General features: G+C 38.0%; 2 protein-coding genes across 9 annotated transcripts in view; one reads left to right on the top strand and one right to left on the bottom strand.

Moving 5' to 3' along the window:
* CCDC90B (coiled-coil domain containing 90B) overlaps positions 1-16,598 on the top strand; it is a 52,275-nt gene that overhangs the window by 25,055 nt on the left and 10,622 nt on the right. For 2 of the 5 annotated variants that reach the window (XM_038568471.1, XM_038568474.1), the window contains exons 4-8: positions 5,316-5,417; positions 6,051-6,092; positions 6,181-6,252; positions 6,556-6,609; positions 8,409-8,523. In XM_038568471.1, the coding sequence (XP_038424399.1) occupies positions 5,316-5,417; positions 6,051-6,092; positions 6,181-6,252; positions 6,556-6,609; positions 8,409-8,523 (385 nt within the window). Of the gene's footprint in view, positions 1-142; positions 259-5,315; positions 5,418-6,050; positions 6,093-6,180; positions 6,253-6,555; positions 6,610-8,408; positions 8,524-16,598 lie in introns of those variants that run through there. The other 3 variants (XM_038568475.1, XM_038568472.1, XM_038568473.1) reach the window with 3 other exon arrangements.
* Positions 11,720-16,598, bottom strand: part of ANKRD42 (ankyrin repeat domain 42) — an 87,395-nt gene continuing 82,516 nt past the window's right edge. For 2 of the 4 annotated variants that reach the window (XM_038568469.1, XM_038568470.1), the window contains exon 13: positions 11,729-12,076. In XM_038568469.1, the coding sequence (XP_038424397.1) occupies positions 12,022-12,076 (55 nt within the window). In that variant the 3' untranslated portion in view covers positions 11,729-12,021. Of the gene's footprint in view, positions 12,077-16,598 lie in introns of all 4 variants that reach the window. The other 2 variants (XM_038568467.1, XM_038568465.1) reach the window with 2 other exon arrangements.

Consider the following 16,598-nt stretch of genomic DNA (forward strand, 5'->3'; position numbering starts at 1 on the left):
TGTATAGTTTCAAGTAATCTGCAGATAGTGACATTTATACTTCTTCCTCACCAATTTCTGACTTGTATTTCTTTTTGTTGTCTGATAGGCTAGGACTTCCAGTACTGTGGACTAGGACTTCCAGTACTGTATTGAATGAAACTGGTGAGAGCGGACCTTTTCATCTTGTTCCTGATCTTAGAGGAAAAGCTTTCTATTATTCACCATTAAGTCTGACATTAGCTGTGGGGTTGTCGTACGTGGCTTTTTTATGTTGAGGTATGTTCCCCCTGCACCCACTTTGTTGAGAGTTTTTATCATGAACAGATGCTGTTTTTTTGTCAAATGCTTTTCTTTACATCTGTTAAGATGATCATATGGTTTTTATCTTTCCTCTTGTTAATGTGATATACCACATTGATTGGTTTGTGAATACTGAACCATCCCTGCATCCCAGGAGTAAATCAGACATGATCATGGTAAATGATACTCTTAATGGATTGTTGAATTCAGCTTGTCAGTATTTTTTAAGAATTCTGCATCTGCGCTTATCAGAAATACAAGAAATTGTTGAGAAAAACAACAAGAAAACAACAAGAAAATTGTTGTTTTCTTTTCTTTGTAATGTCTTTGGTTTTGATAACAGGGTAATGCTGGCCACATAGAATGGATTTGGAAGTTTTCTGTCCTCTTACTTTTTGGAATATTTTGAGGAGAACAAGTATTGACTCTTAGAATTCACCTGTGAATCTAACTGGCCCTGGACTTTGCTGGGAGTTTTTTGATTATCAGTTCGATTTCATTCCTAGTAATTAAGTCTGTTCAGATTTTCTATTTCTTACTCAGTTTTGAAAGTTTGTATATTTCTAGGAATATATATCTTTATTCTAGGTTGTCCCCTTTGCTGGCATATAATTTTATAGTATTCTGTTCTAATCTTTTGTATTTCTGTGATGTCGATTGTTATTTCCCCACTTTTGTTTTTGATTTTGTGTCCTTCCTCTTTTTTTTCTTAATGAGTCTGGCTAAAAATATATCACTTTTGTTATCTTTTCAAAGAACCAGGGCTTGGTTTTATTATTCTTTTTCTTTTGGTTTTTTAGTGTCATTTATTTGTACTTTCATCTTTATTAGTTTCTTCCTTCTACCCCTTTGGGTTTATTCTGCCCTTTTTTTCGTTCCTTGAGATATAGAGTTAGGTTATTTGAAATTTTTCTTGTTTCTTGAGGTAGGCTTGTTTCACTATGCAACTCCTCCTTATAACTGCCTTCACTGTGTCCCAAAGATTTTGAACCATTGTGTTTCATTTTCATTTGTCTCCATGAATTTTTTTATTTCCTCTTTGATTTCATTGACCCATTGGTTGTTTCATAGCATGTTGTTAACCTCCATGTGTTTGTTTCTTCCACTTTTATTCTTGCATTTTATTTCTAGTTTTATACTGTTGTGGTTGGAAAAGATTACTTGGTATGATTTCAGTCTTACTAAATTTAGTAAGAGTTGTTTTGTGGCCTAACATGTGATCTGTTCTAGAGAATGTTATGTGCTCCCTTGAAAACAATGTATAATCTATTTTTTGGAGGTGGAATGTTCTATACATATCTTTTAAGTCTATTTGGTTTAATATGTTGTTTGAAAGACCACTGTTCTCTTATTTTTATACTGTATAATCTACCCATTGCTGTAAGAGGGGTATTAAAGTCTCCCAGGATTGTATTACTGTCAGTCTCTTCCTTTATCTATTAACATTTGCTTTATTATTAGTGTTGCAGTGTCAGGTGCACAGATATTTATAATTGTTATATCCTCATGTTGGATTGATCCCTTTATTATCATTTAATGCCCCTTTTTGTCTCTTGTTACAGTCTTTGTTTTAAAGTCAGTTTTTATTGACTTAATTATTGCTACCCAGGCTTGCTTTTTCTTACCCCCACCATGTCAGTTTGCATAGTGTATCCTTTTCCATCCCTTCACTTTCAGTCTGTATGTTTCTTTAGTACTGAGATAAGACTCTGGTAAACTGCACATAGATGAGTCCTTTTTTTTTTTTTTTTTTTTAAAGACTTTATTCATGAGAGCTACACAGAGGCAGAAACATAGGCAGAGGGAGAAGGAGGCTTCCTGTATGGAGCCTGATGCTGGAACTCAATCCCAGGCCCCAGGATTGCCACCTGAGCCGAAGGCAGATGTTCAACCACTGAGCCACCCAGGTGCCCTGTGATGGGTCTTTTTTTTTTTTTTTTTTTTTTTTTAATTTTTTTTTTTATTTATTTATGATAGTCACAGAGAGAGAGAGAGAGAGGCAGAGACACAGGCAGAGGGAGAAGCAGGCTCCATGCACCGGGAGCCTGATGTGGGATTCGATCCCGGGTCTCCAGGATCGCGTCCTGGGCCAAAGGCAGGCGCCAAACCGCTGCGCCACCCAGGGATCCCGGGTCTTTTTTTTTTAAATCTAGTCTGTCATCCTATATCTTTTGATTAGAACACTTAGACCATTTCATTTAAAGTAATTATTGACATATATGTTCTTTTTGCCATTTTGTCACTCTTATAGTTCTTCTCCATGCCTCTCTTGGTCTCTTGCTCTCATTCCTTGTGATGCATCACTTTAGTATTCTGCTTAGCTTTGTTTTTTGTGTGTATCTATTACAGATTTTAGGTTTGTGGTTGCCATATGGTTCCCATATGACATCCTAAGAACTTAGCAGTCATATATTGTCACTTAAGTTCAAACACATGCTTAAAGAAATTCATTTTTATTTCCCCCCTGCACATTTTCTGTGTATGTTGTTATATTTTATATCTTTTTTTTAAAAGATTTTATTTATTCGAGAGAGAGAGAGAGGCAGAGGGAAAAGCAGGCTCCATGTAGGGAGCCTGACATGGGACTTGATCCCGGGTCTCCAGGACCTCGCCCCAGGCTGAAGGCGGCGCTAAACCGCTGAGCCACCGGGGCTGCCTATTTTATATCTTTTTAATCTGTGAGTCCCTTTAGCTGATTTTTAGATATAATTGACTACTACTTCTGTCTTTTAAGTCTTCAAACTTACTTTATAAGTGTTTGCTGAACTACCTTAATGTTTGCTTTTATTCATGAAAGTTTTTCATTTTATAATTTTCTTCTAATTTGGACCTCTTCTTTTCTCCTCAAAAAAAAAAATCATTTCATTATTTCTTGTAAATAAGAGAAATCACCTCTAACAGTGATGAACTTTTTAAACTTTTGTTTGTCTGGAAAACTCATCAATTCTGAATGATAACCCTGCTGGGTAGGATATTTAGGTTCTAAGTTTTTACAACATCAAGCACTTTGAAAATGTCATACTGTTCCCTTCCGGCCTATATAGTTTCTGCAGGTAACTCATCTGGCCCCCTCCCCTTCTTCTTGTGGGATGCTTATAATGCAAATGTTTCTTCACTTGATATTGTCCAAGAGATCCCTTAACCTCTCCCCTCTTTTTTTTTCTTTTTACTGTTCGCTTTGGGTGCTTTCCATTACCCTCTTTTCCATATTGCTGATCTCTTGTTTTCCATCCTCTAATGTCTTGATTCCCTTCAGTTTATTTTTCATTTCATTTATTGTGTTCTTCAAATCTGATTGGTTCTTTTTAATTTTGTATTTTTGTTCAAGTTCTCATCGAGTTTATTCACTCTACTGTCTAGTCTCATGGGCTTTATGTCCATAATTTTGAACTATTTGTCAGGCATATTTCTTATTTCCATTCTAATTAGGTTTCTGAGGTTTTGGCTTTGTTTGAAGCAGATTCCTTTGTTCCTTCTTCTTGCTTTACCTTGTTTCTGTTAATTATGTGCAACAACTACTTTTAAAAAGTAGAATGATATTGTATCTAATCGTCCTTTGTGGAGAATGTGTGTCTGTTGACTTGAGCTGGCTTTCTGACTATGCGGATGTCGTGGGCTTGGGTCCTGGGGCACTTCATGGTAGGGCCACTTTGGTGTGATATACAGAACCAAAGCGGGTACAGGCTGGGATAATCTGATAGCTCTCCATGTAGACTGCACCCAGGCCAGACAGCTGGTGCTATAGTGGGTTTTGTCTGGGGGCAATCCCAGGGTACTTGCCTGGTAAGACAGCTAAAGTTGAAGAGGTTTCATTCTGGGCAGTCTTGGAGCCCTCCATGGAGCTAGTGCCCTGGCAGAACAGCTTCATCTTAAATGAGTATGGGCCAGGGTGGGTTAGGGACTTTCCACACAGAGGGTACCATGGGAGAACAGCTGATGGTGAAATGAGTGCAAGCCAGGGCTTCCCCAGACCCTTTGTGTAGGTGAGCTGATTTGGTAGGTCCTGGCCTGCTCTGAGCTGGGGGTGTCCTGGCAAGTTATCTGGAGGTGAAGTGGTGGGGGCCTGGATTACTCTAGGGTGCTTTGCACCTATGTTAGTGAGTTAGCTGTTATGAAAACTGACCATGGATATTCTGGTGTTACACTGGAGCCACTTTCATGGACACTGTGTTGGTTTGGGCTAGGGACCTAGTGCTCATTGAGACGGTAGGCCAGCTATGGTTCCCAGACCCTGCTCCCATCTGTGCTCTCAAGGTGGAGGGGGAAGATAAACAGTGATGCAGACCAGTGCCTGAGAACCAGAGAATTGCAGCAGCTCCCACAGTGTTTGGCAGGGTTCTGGGGCTGGATCTTTTATATTCTAGTTACCCTTTGAAACCTCATCATTTTTTCTGTATCCCAGGGCAGACAAATCTGTTCATGGTCATTCAGCACAGTCTCTTTCCACTGTAGTTCTGTCGGGATTGGGGGTTCCCTTTGTGACTGTCTCTCTCTCTTGCCTTTCTGTATGTGGTACATGTTTTGCTGTGCAGAAGCTGTTCAGTTAGCCCGGTGTTGTTTAGGAGGAAATGCTTTATAAATAGGTGTAGAGGGATCCCTGGGTGGCGCAGCGGTTTAGCGCCTGCCTTTGGCCCAGGGCGCGATCCTGGAGACCTGGGATCGAATCCCATGTCGGGCTCCCTGCGTGGAGCCTGCTTCTCCCTCTGCCTGTGTCTCTGCCTCTCTCTCTCTCTCTCTCTCTCTCTCTCTCTCTCTGTGACTATCATGAATAAATAAATAAAATCTTTAAAAAAAAAAAAATAGGTGTAGATTTGGTGTGTCCATGAAAGAGGTGAGTTCAGGGTCCTCGTATGTGGCAACCTTGGATTGGAACCTCTTTATTTTGATATACAGGTTTCATATGGTTTGGTTTTGTTTAGTTAGCTAAGCAAGATTATATTTTGTAGCATAACAACAGATTCTTTTACATTACATGAAAACAATTCTGTGTGAGGTAATGCCATTCCAGATCACTAGGTTATTTTGTTTTCCAGGAAATAACAGTACAACAACTAATGTCTCATTTGGACTCCATCAGGAAAGACATGGTAATCCTAGAGAAAAGTGAATTTGCAAATCTAAGAGCAGAGAATCAGGTGATACAAGTTTTAATTTATTACTAATAAAATAAATGATTTTATGTGGTCAGTTATCAAGTTTTTAGGTCAAAGTATACACATGCTTAACCATACTAATGTTTCTATGTATAAATCATAGTTTCTTGACCAGAGTTAAGAGTTGTGCCTTACACATGTAAAAATCATGTGGAAGGGAAAATCTTTGAGCTGTCTAAATGTTATATAAAATTTCTTGTACATTTTATATGTTCTCAGAATTTAAAGCAATGTGACATTTTCCATTTTAAATGATTCTGTACTAATTTTTTGTCAGTTAAAAGAAAACTTTCTGTATTTCGTTGGAATTTTGTTCGCTAGCTTAAATATTTTTAAATTTAGAATATCAGTCATGGTTTAAAAGTAAAATAAATAGATAAAATAAAACTAGAACAAATACTTTTTTTACTGTCCATAATTTCTGAATATGATGAAGTATTTTCTGAATATGATGAAATATTATTTCCTTTTTTGTCTAGTTTTAGTTAATGTTTGATTAGAAATCTGTAGAGGTTGTCTGGCTTTTACTACTGCAAGGTTTCAGATTTATTGAATAAATCATGCTGTAGGTATTTAGTATAAATGGCAATTGAATGTGATTTTTCTTATACCTAGAAAATGAAAACTGAATTGGAACAAGTTAAGCAGCAACTGATAGTAAGTTTAAGTATTTTTCTCACTTTCAAATAGTTTATTAATTTCTAAACATGAGATTGCTTTTTTAATATTTTTATTTTCTTTAAAGAATGAAACCAGTCAAATTAGAGCAGACAATAAACTGGACATCAACCTAGAAAGGAGCAGAGTAACTGATATGGTAATGTGCTTTCTTGGTAACTTCTTTTTCATTCCTTCTAGTCTTTTTTATTTTCTTTTTTTTTAAGATTTATTTATTTTGGGGGAGAAAAAGTGTGAGCAGGGGGAGGATCAGAGGGAGAGGGAGAATCCTAAGCCAACTCCATGAAGTACGGAACCCGGAGCCCAACATGGGGCTTGATCCCACAGGTCCAAGATCATGACCTTGAGATAAAACCAAGAGTCAGAGACTTAACTGACCTAGCCACCCAGGTGCCCCGCCTTTTTAAAATTTTTTTTTAACCTGCTTCATTATATCCTTTAGTTTACAGATCAAGAAAAGAAACTTATGGAAGCAACCACAGAATTTACCAGAAAGGTAAACTAGTATGTAAAAATTTCTTTTATACCACTCTCATGCCCTGTGTAACTGCTCTTATGTGTGGTACCTGAATTGTCATCTCTGTCATAAACAAGCTTTCCAGTTATATTTTATAACTTAATTATTTTTATATACAAAATAACTATTTTTTGAAAGAAAAGGATTCACCATTAGTGTTTAAATGAGGGCAGAGGTTCAGTTACATACGTTAAAGTTTTTTAAACTAACAGTAAATAATTATTAAGTGCTTATTATATATACTGTTTTATTTGCTTTACTTCTATTAATTCTACTTATTAGCCTCTAAAGTAGGCCCTCTTTATTCCCATTTACCAATTTGGAAATAAAGCCCAGGGAGGTTGGAGTCACAGAACTACTAAGTGGTGAAGCTGGAATGTGAACCTGGATTCTAAACTTCGTACTCCACAACTGTTTTATCTCCTCCTAATCCTGAATTGTAATAATTGTTTAATCTCTGTGCCTTGAGTAAAACCCAGCTTTTGACTCCGCCTACTTTCCTTAAAAGTGATTTGGTGTATGTTCTAACAGAAGAGACATCACCTTTTTTTTTTTTTTTTTTTAAGATTTATTTATTTTAGAGTGAGAGAACACAAGCCAGGGAGGGATAGAAGGAAAGGGAGGGAGGCTCTTTTTTTTTTTTTTTTTTTAAGATTTTATTTATTTATTCATGAGAGACACAGAGAAAGAGAGGCAGAGACACAGGCAGAGGGAGAAGCAGGCTCCATGTAGGGAGCCTGACACGGGACCGATCCCGGGTCTCCAGGATCATGCCCTGGGCCAAAGGCAGGCGCTCAACCACTGAGCCACCCAGGCATCCCAGGAAGGGAGTCTTAAGCAGACTGTATGCTGAGCTGAGAGCCAGAGGCAGGGCTCAATTTCACGACCCTTAGATCAGGACCTGAGCCAAAACCAAGGGTCAGTAGCTTAATTGACTGTACCACCCAGGTGCCGTGAGACATCACTCTTTGTTAATTATAATTAAATAGAAGGGAATATCTCATTTGTCTTTCCAAGTATTCTGTTCTCTTCTCCTCTTGGCCAGATAAAAATCAAATTCTCTCAGAGCTAATTTCTGAGCTCCATGTACCATCTTAGCTCTCTTCCTACCCCTTATTCCCTATACACATAGCATTTGGTGTTACCCAACAAAAGCATTTCTGCCATTCCCTTTCATATTGGTGGCAGTTGACATTATAAATGTTTTTTTTTTTAATTGTGCAGAAGTTTTAACTGTGATGTCCTAAGGATTTTATACACAAAAATGTTCATAGGGGATCCCTGGGTGACTCAGCAGTTTGGCGCCTGCCTTTGGCCCAGGGAGTGATCCTGGAGTCCTGGGATCGAGTCCTGCGTCAGGCTCCTTGCATGGAGCCTGCTTCTCCCTCTGCCTGTGTCTCTGCCTTTCTCTCTCTCTGTCATGAATAAATAAAATCTTAAAAAAAAAAAAAAAAGTGTTCATAGTTCTAGTTCCTTTCCTAGTTAGTCTATTATATTTTAGGTCTCAAATTTCTTACTATGAGGCTTTTAGTAGACTGTACCCAAAATATGATAATCCAAAGAAACGAATACTAAGAAAGGATCTCCACATATCAAAAGTAGAAGGAATATTTTGTCAGTGTGTAATGTTCATATGCTTTTTCTATCACTGTGCATTACTCTTTCCCCAGTTAAGACTTCGGCATTACAAAGTTAGCCCATAAATAAAGGTTTCTAATGTAAATGTTTGTGTCCATAATACACAGGAACCAAATTGGTCTCATTCTTATTTACTGCAGGATACCCAAACCAGAAGTATTATTTCTGAGACCAGTAATAAAATTGACACTGAAATTGCTTCTTTGAAAACACTGATGGAGTCTAACAAGCTTGAGACAATTCGTTACCTTGCAGGTAAGGTAATTCGGTATCTTGTTAAAATTCGGTTAAGTTAATCTGAAGATCTAATTGGCTTTTTAAAATGATTTGGGCAGCCTTTTATCTAGCAAGTAGAGGGAATGGAAGCTTGATGCAGGAAGGTTTTTATAGGAAGGAGGGTGGGCAAGAAAGTTACTAGCAGAAGAAAAGGATTGTTCTAAACAAGGTCACTTTCCTATAAGGAATAAAAACAGGGAGTCTTGTACAGATTACCCTCTGGGGGAAGGGAGAGGGCCATGTGGCAGATCCATTATCCCTATTGGGACAGTGCCCGACTAATCAGTTAAGACTACATTTCTGGGAAAGTTTAAGCCTGAGTGACACTATTTTGGGCCTTTGGTTTAACATTCCCTCTCCCACACCTCCCCGATCAATCTCAGCTTACCTGAAAAATGTGATCAAAATTTAAGGCTTTAGTGCTACTCTCAGTTAACTATTTTGTTCTTTTCTCTGGTATTATCGGGGAGAAAGAATGTCCTCTGCCTTTCTGGCTGGACTAGGAAATTGACATGAGACAGATTAACAAGAGAAAACAAATATGAAATTTCAAAGATATTCAGGCAACATGAGGCTTATATGACATCCTTAGCTAAGGAAAGGAGGGTAGGGGGTCTGTGGATACAAAAGGAAGGACAGCCATTTGGAAAATAAAAGTTGCGGTTACGCAAATAAGTCTTAGGTAAAGAGGAATCTCAATTAATAGCTCTGTCATGATATAGGCTTTCCTTTCTGTAAATGTAAACTTAGGCAGTTAATGGGGGATGTAATGAGCTTTTCCTCAATCTGCTGGGTTTTAATTGCTTTTAACTCAAAGAAATGTTCATGGGCTAAGTGGCCCATCTTAGGGCAGCCTGCCCTTGGCACTTCCCTGAAGTTTCACACATTTAAAGTTGAGTGTTGATAGATTTTTCCATCTTGTTGAACCAGTCTGTTAGTACTGGCAATAGATCAGCTCAGTTAAACTCTTTAGGAGGTCATGATGCATGCGGGTATATTCTCAAAGTTAGGCCTATGATTTAATTAAATGAGTAATCAGATGTTTCGTTCTGATAGAAACAAAACAATGGTTAATGACTGGATCGATATTTTTTGAGTTCTGAGGGTAGCCAGTTGTCACTTGTCGGTGTCAAGCTGAAATCATCTTCAGCTAGAGTGGGAGCAAGCAGTGACAGTCTCACAGATTTTACTGGTTTATAATTCAAATGTGTCTGATCTTTTGAGAGGCCCCTAAAACAGACATGAAGGTTGTCTAGATGTGAGGTAGTGTGATTCTTCTGAAGGTTACATCAAGTTTTTATTTGGTTGGCAAGCCTTCAAGGAAAGGGGCAGTTTTAGGTCTCAAATGATTCCAAGGGAGAAAGGTAGGAGAAAAAATAAAAAATGCTAGATTAGAGAGTTGTAGCCAGGCACTGGAGGAAACTAGAGATAATTCAGATCTAGTCCAGTTTTTGATGAACAGTATTAAAATCTAATACACAAGTTGTTAGGTTTTTTCCAAAATGAATGGCAGAGAAATAAAAAAAAAAAAACAAAAAAAAACGGCAGAGCCAGGCAGTAGGTTCGAGAGTGCTTTAATGGGGAGCGCTCCCGGGCAAGGTTCCGTGACTCGGAGAGGTGGCCCGAGTTACAGAAGTCGCATCAGGGTTGGGGAGTGTAGGGGTGTTTAAGCCTTCCTTATTGGTTCCGGGTCGGATCCGGGTGGGTCCCTTGCCAAATTAGGCAAGGGAACACCGTGTCCCTAGGTGATTGGCTGGGGGTGGGGATAGTACAGATGATGGGGGTGGTCCCTGGATGGAAAGTCCTGGATGGAAAGTTTCGGTTTCTGGTCTAGGCTTCGATTTACTGGAGATGATGTGGTGGTCATGGCTGCTTTGGTGGGAAGATCAGCCATTTTGACCCAATTTGAGATGTCCGCCATTTTGGGTGCCCCTCTCAGCCAGCCCAACACAAGTGTGTTTTTCTTTCTATGATCTCCGTTTCTACCAAAGATAGCCAAATTGACACTACTTGGTTTGCAAAATAAGTTTAGTTTTAAAAGAACTTGTTTTGATTAAGTTACATAAGTGCAGCAGGAATAGCAGTTGACCATATAGGCTCTTTAAACCTGCTGTGCTGGAGCTATTCATAAGGAATTTCCAGGTTAACAAAGCTAGAGGCCAAGCCAACTACTTGCCATCAGACTTCACCTGAAGTACCTATAGATTTGGGTGAATTCTTCTCAAGAAATGATCTTCATTACTTACCTGGTAAAGCTGCTGGGAACTCTGTAGGCAATGTTAGGCTAATATTTCCAAGGGGGCTTTATAGGCTTCAATGAAGTCCTTACCACTGTCTGGTCCCATCTGAGTCTATGTAAATCTGTCTAAAAAACCTTAATACTACTACCAATTTTCCCATTGTGTCCTGTTACAAGGAGAATATACTGTTATTTAAATTATGCAAACATACTTCCTTGAAAATAGAACACTTACTGGGTTTCTGAATGCTGGAGGGATAGGATAAAGAGAAAAAGAAAAATGTTTGATTGCTGTGAATCAGCTTAAGAATCTGGAAAAAAAAAACTTTTTTTTTTTTTAATTTTTATTTACTTTATTTTTTTTTAATTTATTTATGATAGAGAGAGAGAGAGGCAGAGACATAGGCAGAGGGAGAAGCAGGCTCCATGCACCGGGAGCCCGATGTGGGATTCGATCCCGGGTCTCCAGGATCGTGCCCTGGGCCAAAGGCAGGCACTAAACCGCTGCACCACCCAGGGATCCCGAAAAAAAAAAAAAAAAAAAAACATTTTAAAACAGTGTTTCAAAATTATAAAAATAATTCTTCATTCAGTACGATTTTTTAATTCTTGTTCTGCTTGAATCTGCTTTTTTAACTAGTTCAGAAATTCTTACCTGGTTCAGTTTTATGATCTTGAGTCTTACTGAAGACATTTGCATTAGCATCAGAGTGAAATAGTAACATGATAAGACTTAGACCAAATTCTCACAAAATCTTTTAAATTTTAGATTATGGTCCAAAAACTTCAGAATTTGATTTTTTGAAGTATATCAAAATATATTTTAAAAGTTTGAACATTTGATTAAATAGGATCACAAATTAGTATGAAATAGCATTTAATTATTTAACCAAAATGACAATAAAATATTTCAAAGGCAAATAAAAATGGTTCCATCATTGTGAGCAAAATGTAGCTTTTTATATTATGACTCAGCCAAACAAAGAATCTGTCATCTGTGCTTTAAATGTAAAGAAAGGCTTTGTTTATAATTTCTTATTAGAGCAGACCAATAGTTTAAGAAAATTCTGTCCTTTTGACAAAGAGAAAACAAACTTATTTACTTACTTACATTCATCCACATCTTCGCCAGTACTGACCACACATAAAATTCTTGTCGAAAATTATTGTTCCATAAACCTACAACTTCTTTACATTCAGATTTTGTCCTAAATTTTCCCTCTTTTAAATAATCACCCTCACTTTAGGACAAAATTATTTTCTTTTCCCTCAGCACACCTGTATTTTGTCAATCTGAAAAAAAAAACAAAGTAGGTTAGTAAATGCTTTTTTTTTTTTTTTTGGTCTTACTGAGGGCTATAGCCTGGGAGAGTCCTTCCACATTGTAGAAACAAAAGGGAGGGTGTCTATGTGCTTGTAAGCAGTTCTGTATAACCTGTTACGGTCCTTAAAATTAAGGTTTATTGATTTCCATAAAGACATAAAGACCCTTAGGTCATCTTAATATGTTTCTATCATATCTGATTTGGAAATATTGCTTAACTAGTCTTCTGCTTCTACCTGTTTGATTTCTCCTTAGTCTTCTGCTTCTACCTGTTTGATTTCTCCTTGAGGTCACTTGAGACCTCAGGTCAGAGATGGCCAACATTGGCTGCAGTTTTAGTGTACGATCTCTTAACCCAAAATACGTCTTACTCTTCCCTACATACAGAGTTGTTTCCCTTATTTCCATTTGTCTTAATTACATTTATTAGATTCCTTAAGTCTTAGAAACTTTAATTTCTAGTGAAAACTAAGTAGTAAGCAATTGTGAAGTGTTTTGTGAATATATTTCATAATTTCTAGAAACATGCTTCATAGTAAAGCACAAAACGGTTTCTCTGTAATAACAGTAGAGAATTTCCAAATTAGGCACTAGACATAAAATAAATTCATTAAGTAATCTAGATACACTTAATTCATTATTTAATTTAGCAAAACAGTGAAGTTTCTGAAGTCTCAGGTTACCAAGGATTTTGGAAGCAATTAAAACTTTACATACTATGGGGATCCCTGGGTGGCTCAGCAGTTTAGCACCTGCCTTCGGCGCAGGGCGTGATCCTGGAGTCCCGGGATTGGGTCCCACATCAGGCTCTCTGCGTGGAGCCTGCTTCTCCCTCTGCCTGTGTCTCTTCCCCTCTCTCTCTCTCTCTCTCTCTCATGAATAAATAAAATCTTTAAAGAAAAAAAAAACTTTATATACAAACCTTTTTTTATGTTATTTACTTTTTTTTTTTTTTTTTTTTTTTATTCATGAGAGACAGAGAGAGAGAGACAGAGAGACAGAGAGAAGCAGGCTCCATGCAGGGAGCCCAACGTGGGACTCGATCCAGGGTCTCCAGGATCACGCCCTGGGCTGAAGGCGGCGCTAAACCGCTGAGCCACCCGGGCTGCCCTGTTACTTACTTTTTAACAATCATGTTTAGACTACCCACAAAACTTCATGAGGCAGTAAAGTCAACCACTGTGCTAAATTTATTTTCTGATAAGTTTTGCAAAGGAGATAACATGAGCTTATTTAACTCTTGCATAACAGACATGTCTTTAACCAACATCTTTAAATTAGCTTTAATACTAAATAATCAAATGAACTTGAAAAATATTTGGGTTAGTTTCTAGCTTTCTGAGTTTTAGAATACCCAGTCCTTACAAGCACTTGCCTTCAAACCAAGTAAAATAGAGCTTTTAAAATTTTAGTATTACCGTCTAGTATATAGACAAATATACAGACAAGATGCAAATAAAACTCTTATAACTTTTGTTTTTACTCATACTTGTTCAGATACTTCTCCCTAATATTTATATGTCAAAGAATAGCTCTTATGTCCTAGAGATGATGGGGGTAGAAAATTTACATCCCAAAGATATGGAGAGATTATCCAAGTTTTCTCTAAGGTGGAGATAGACCTATCTGCTTGTTATAGAAGGTGCCAGAATCTGGGCACATAGCCATTTTAGAAATATGCATTTTTAATTTTCAGTCACAGGCAATTGTGGGCTGTATTTACATTTTGAAGACATGATAATTTCAAGGGACAGTGAAAGAATGCAAAACAAATTTTCTTAAGTGCAGGACAATTTTGTCCCAATATTCTGATCTTTTATAATATCTACAGACATTGTGAGAGGCATAGGTGGGCTTTGATTTTTTTCTAGAGTTGGATTTCTAGTTTTAGAGAGATTTGTAAGATAAAGACAGTTGTTACTAATTCCCACAGAATTGGATTATGGCCTGAATATCAAGGGCTTGGCCTTTTTTTGCTAACTAAATTTGCTTTATATCCGATTTATTTATTTATTTATTTTTAAAGATTTTATTTATTCATGAGAGACAATAAGAGAGAGGCAGAGACACAGGCACGGGGAGGAGAAGCAGGTTTCATGAAGAGAGCCCGATGTGGGACTCAATCCTGGGACTCCAGGATCATGCCCTGGGCTGAAGGCAGGTGCTAAACCGCTGAGCCACCCAGGGATCCCCTATATCAGATTTTTAATTAAAACTGGGATCAAAAGTTTTATGCCTTTGTAAAATCTTTCTAAAGCACTATAACCGGGCAGCCCGGGTGGCTCAGCGGTTTAGTGCCACCTTCAGCCCAGGGCATGATCCTGGAGACCCGGGATCGGGATTGAGTCCCACGTCAGGCTCCCTACATGGAGCCTGCTTCTCCCTCTGCCTGTGTCTCTGCCTCTCTCGCTCCTCTCTCTGTGTATTCTCATGCATAAATAAAATCTTGAAAGAAAGAAAGGAAAGGAAGGAAGAAAGGAAGAAAGAACTTTAACAAAAGCCTTTTTTGGGGGGTGTACAGTTCAACCTTGGTTTTTCTGTTAGTCCCTGACTATTGGCCTTTTGCAAACCATTTGTAGGAAGGTCCAGGAGAAGGTTTGGTCATTGTTCTTCTCTGAAGCAGGGGCTGTGAATAGTCACTAATCTTTTTAATTCTTCTCTAAATTTGGTAGTCTTCTAAAAGTAGGGGTAAAAGGGCTTTATAAAATATTTTCTGCTGTCCAGGGAACATGATTCCTGTTGCGGCAGATGGTTTAAGATCTGCTTGTAAAGGACATTACATAGGAATGCCTGAAGCTAACAGACCCTGATTACAGAGCCCTGGAAGATAGAAGCAAAGAGAGCCTGACTGCCAGTCTTGGGTCCTTTTGTTAACATTCATTGTCTGGTTTCAGCATTTATTAGCAACTTTTAACCTAGACATTAGGCCAGAGTTCTCTGTGAATCCTGTAGGGAAATGGAAGTTAAAACAAGCAGTTAAGAAGGGGCATTTAATGTTGGACGTGGATATTGATTTTTTGTCTGAAGTCTGATTTCTCTTCATCTTATCAGGAGAGTCCCTAAGGTGATAGCTATTATAGTAATACAATTGAGAGCTCTCTATAAAATAGATATTTTTAAAATATAATCAATTTAAAGGATCCATTGTCTAGGCATTGACAAATAAGATCTATCAGTAGTAACTCAAATCAAAGCCTTTTAAATGGTTTAACCAAAGCTACAAGAGGCATCCAGAGAAGAGTGTAGATAATGTAGCCCTCGTGATCCAAAAGTTTACTCCCAAAATTAATCTAAGGAAGCAAAGTCTTCCTTGCACAGGTTGTAAGGATAATGCAATGAAAACAGTGTCTCTAATCTCCCACAAAAATGTGAGACAAATGTGAGACTCCTCCTGTCACAAACCCACTAATCTGTGACACGAGCCAAGTGCCACTTAGGAATGGGACTTTCCAGCACTAACAAGCAATAAAGGTCCCTATGGCCTGGGACCTCTCATAAAAAAGTCTGCTGAGAGCTTGGCTGGACAGAGAGACTCAGAACCCATCTATTCTACTGGTCATCAAAGTGTACCCTGGTAAGTGCACCCTCTGGGTAGTAGAATAAAAAGAATATTCTCAGTGGTCATAAAGCCAAGTTCTTAGGACATAAAATAAGACAAAAGGAAAACAATCATCCAGTTTTTTTCTTGTAGCTAAGCCTTGGGTCTCTTGGAGCTACCGTAATACCTGGGAGGTTATGGTGTGGATTGTGAGGATTGTGTGTTTTACAGTGTACTTACTGCCCAGAAATTTTCTTGAAGTTGACAAGTGACCTGTGTGAATCTAGCCTATTCGTGACCAACTTATCTTAACATGGCAGTCTTTGAGCTAGATGTGGCAAGTGCTTAACAGCTTTCAAGTGCCAAACTCATGCCCACCAATTTTGTGGGTTTGGCTTCCAAGATGTGTTCCTTAGCAACAGTTTTTACTTCATGTATGACAAATGACATAAGAGACATAGGAAAACAAAGGATGAAATAGATTGGTAACCAAGGAGTACTCTACCAAATTTACCAAGAATCACTAAGCACTAGTCAAAATCATGTTAAGTCAGAGACTCTAGAAGGAATCACCTTTTTAAGCCAAGCAACCTGTTCTTTGATCTTCTGTAACTGAGTTTCAATTTACCCAGAAGTGTTACTCTAGGCACAGCAAATGTTCACCACATCACAGACACAGCTTTGCTCAGCTAAAAGATAATCAAAAGCTATTCTATTATCAAGGACAAGTTTGGTTACAGAATCTAAAGATCTTTGTTGGGCTGCTATTTCTTTAGCAGTAGATTTTGTAAGAATTAAGGAGAAGTCATTGATCATAGCCTCATTTACATTTATCCGTAAACCAGGAAATAGAGATCTGCCCAAAGGAGTGAATCCTGAATCAGAAAAGCATCCTGGCATAAATCCTTTAAATTTAGCGGAGTCGAAACAATGAAATACCTTATTTTGCTTAT

The sequence above is a fragment of the Canis lupus genome, chromosome 21, assembly GCF_011100685.1.
Source record: "Canis lupus familiaris isolate Mischka breed German Shepherd chromosome 21, alternate assembly UU_Cfam_GSD_1.0, whole genome shotgun sequence".
NCBI classification, from domain to species: domain Eukaryota; kingdom Metazoa; phylum Chordata; class Mammalia; order Carnivora; family Canidae; genus Canis; species Canis lupus.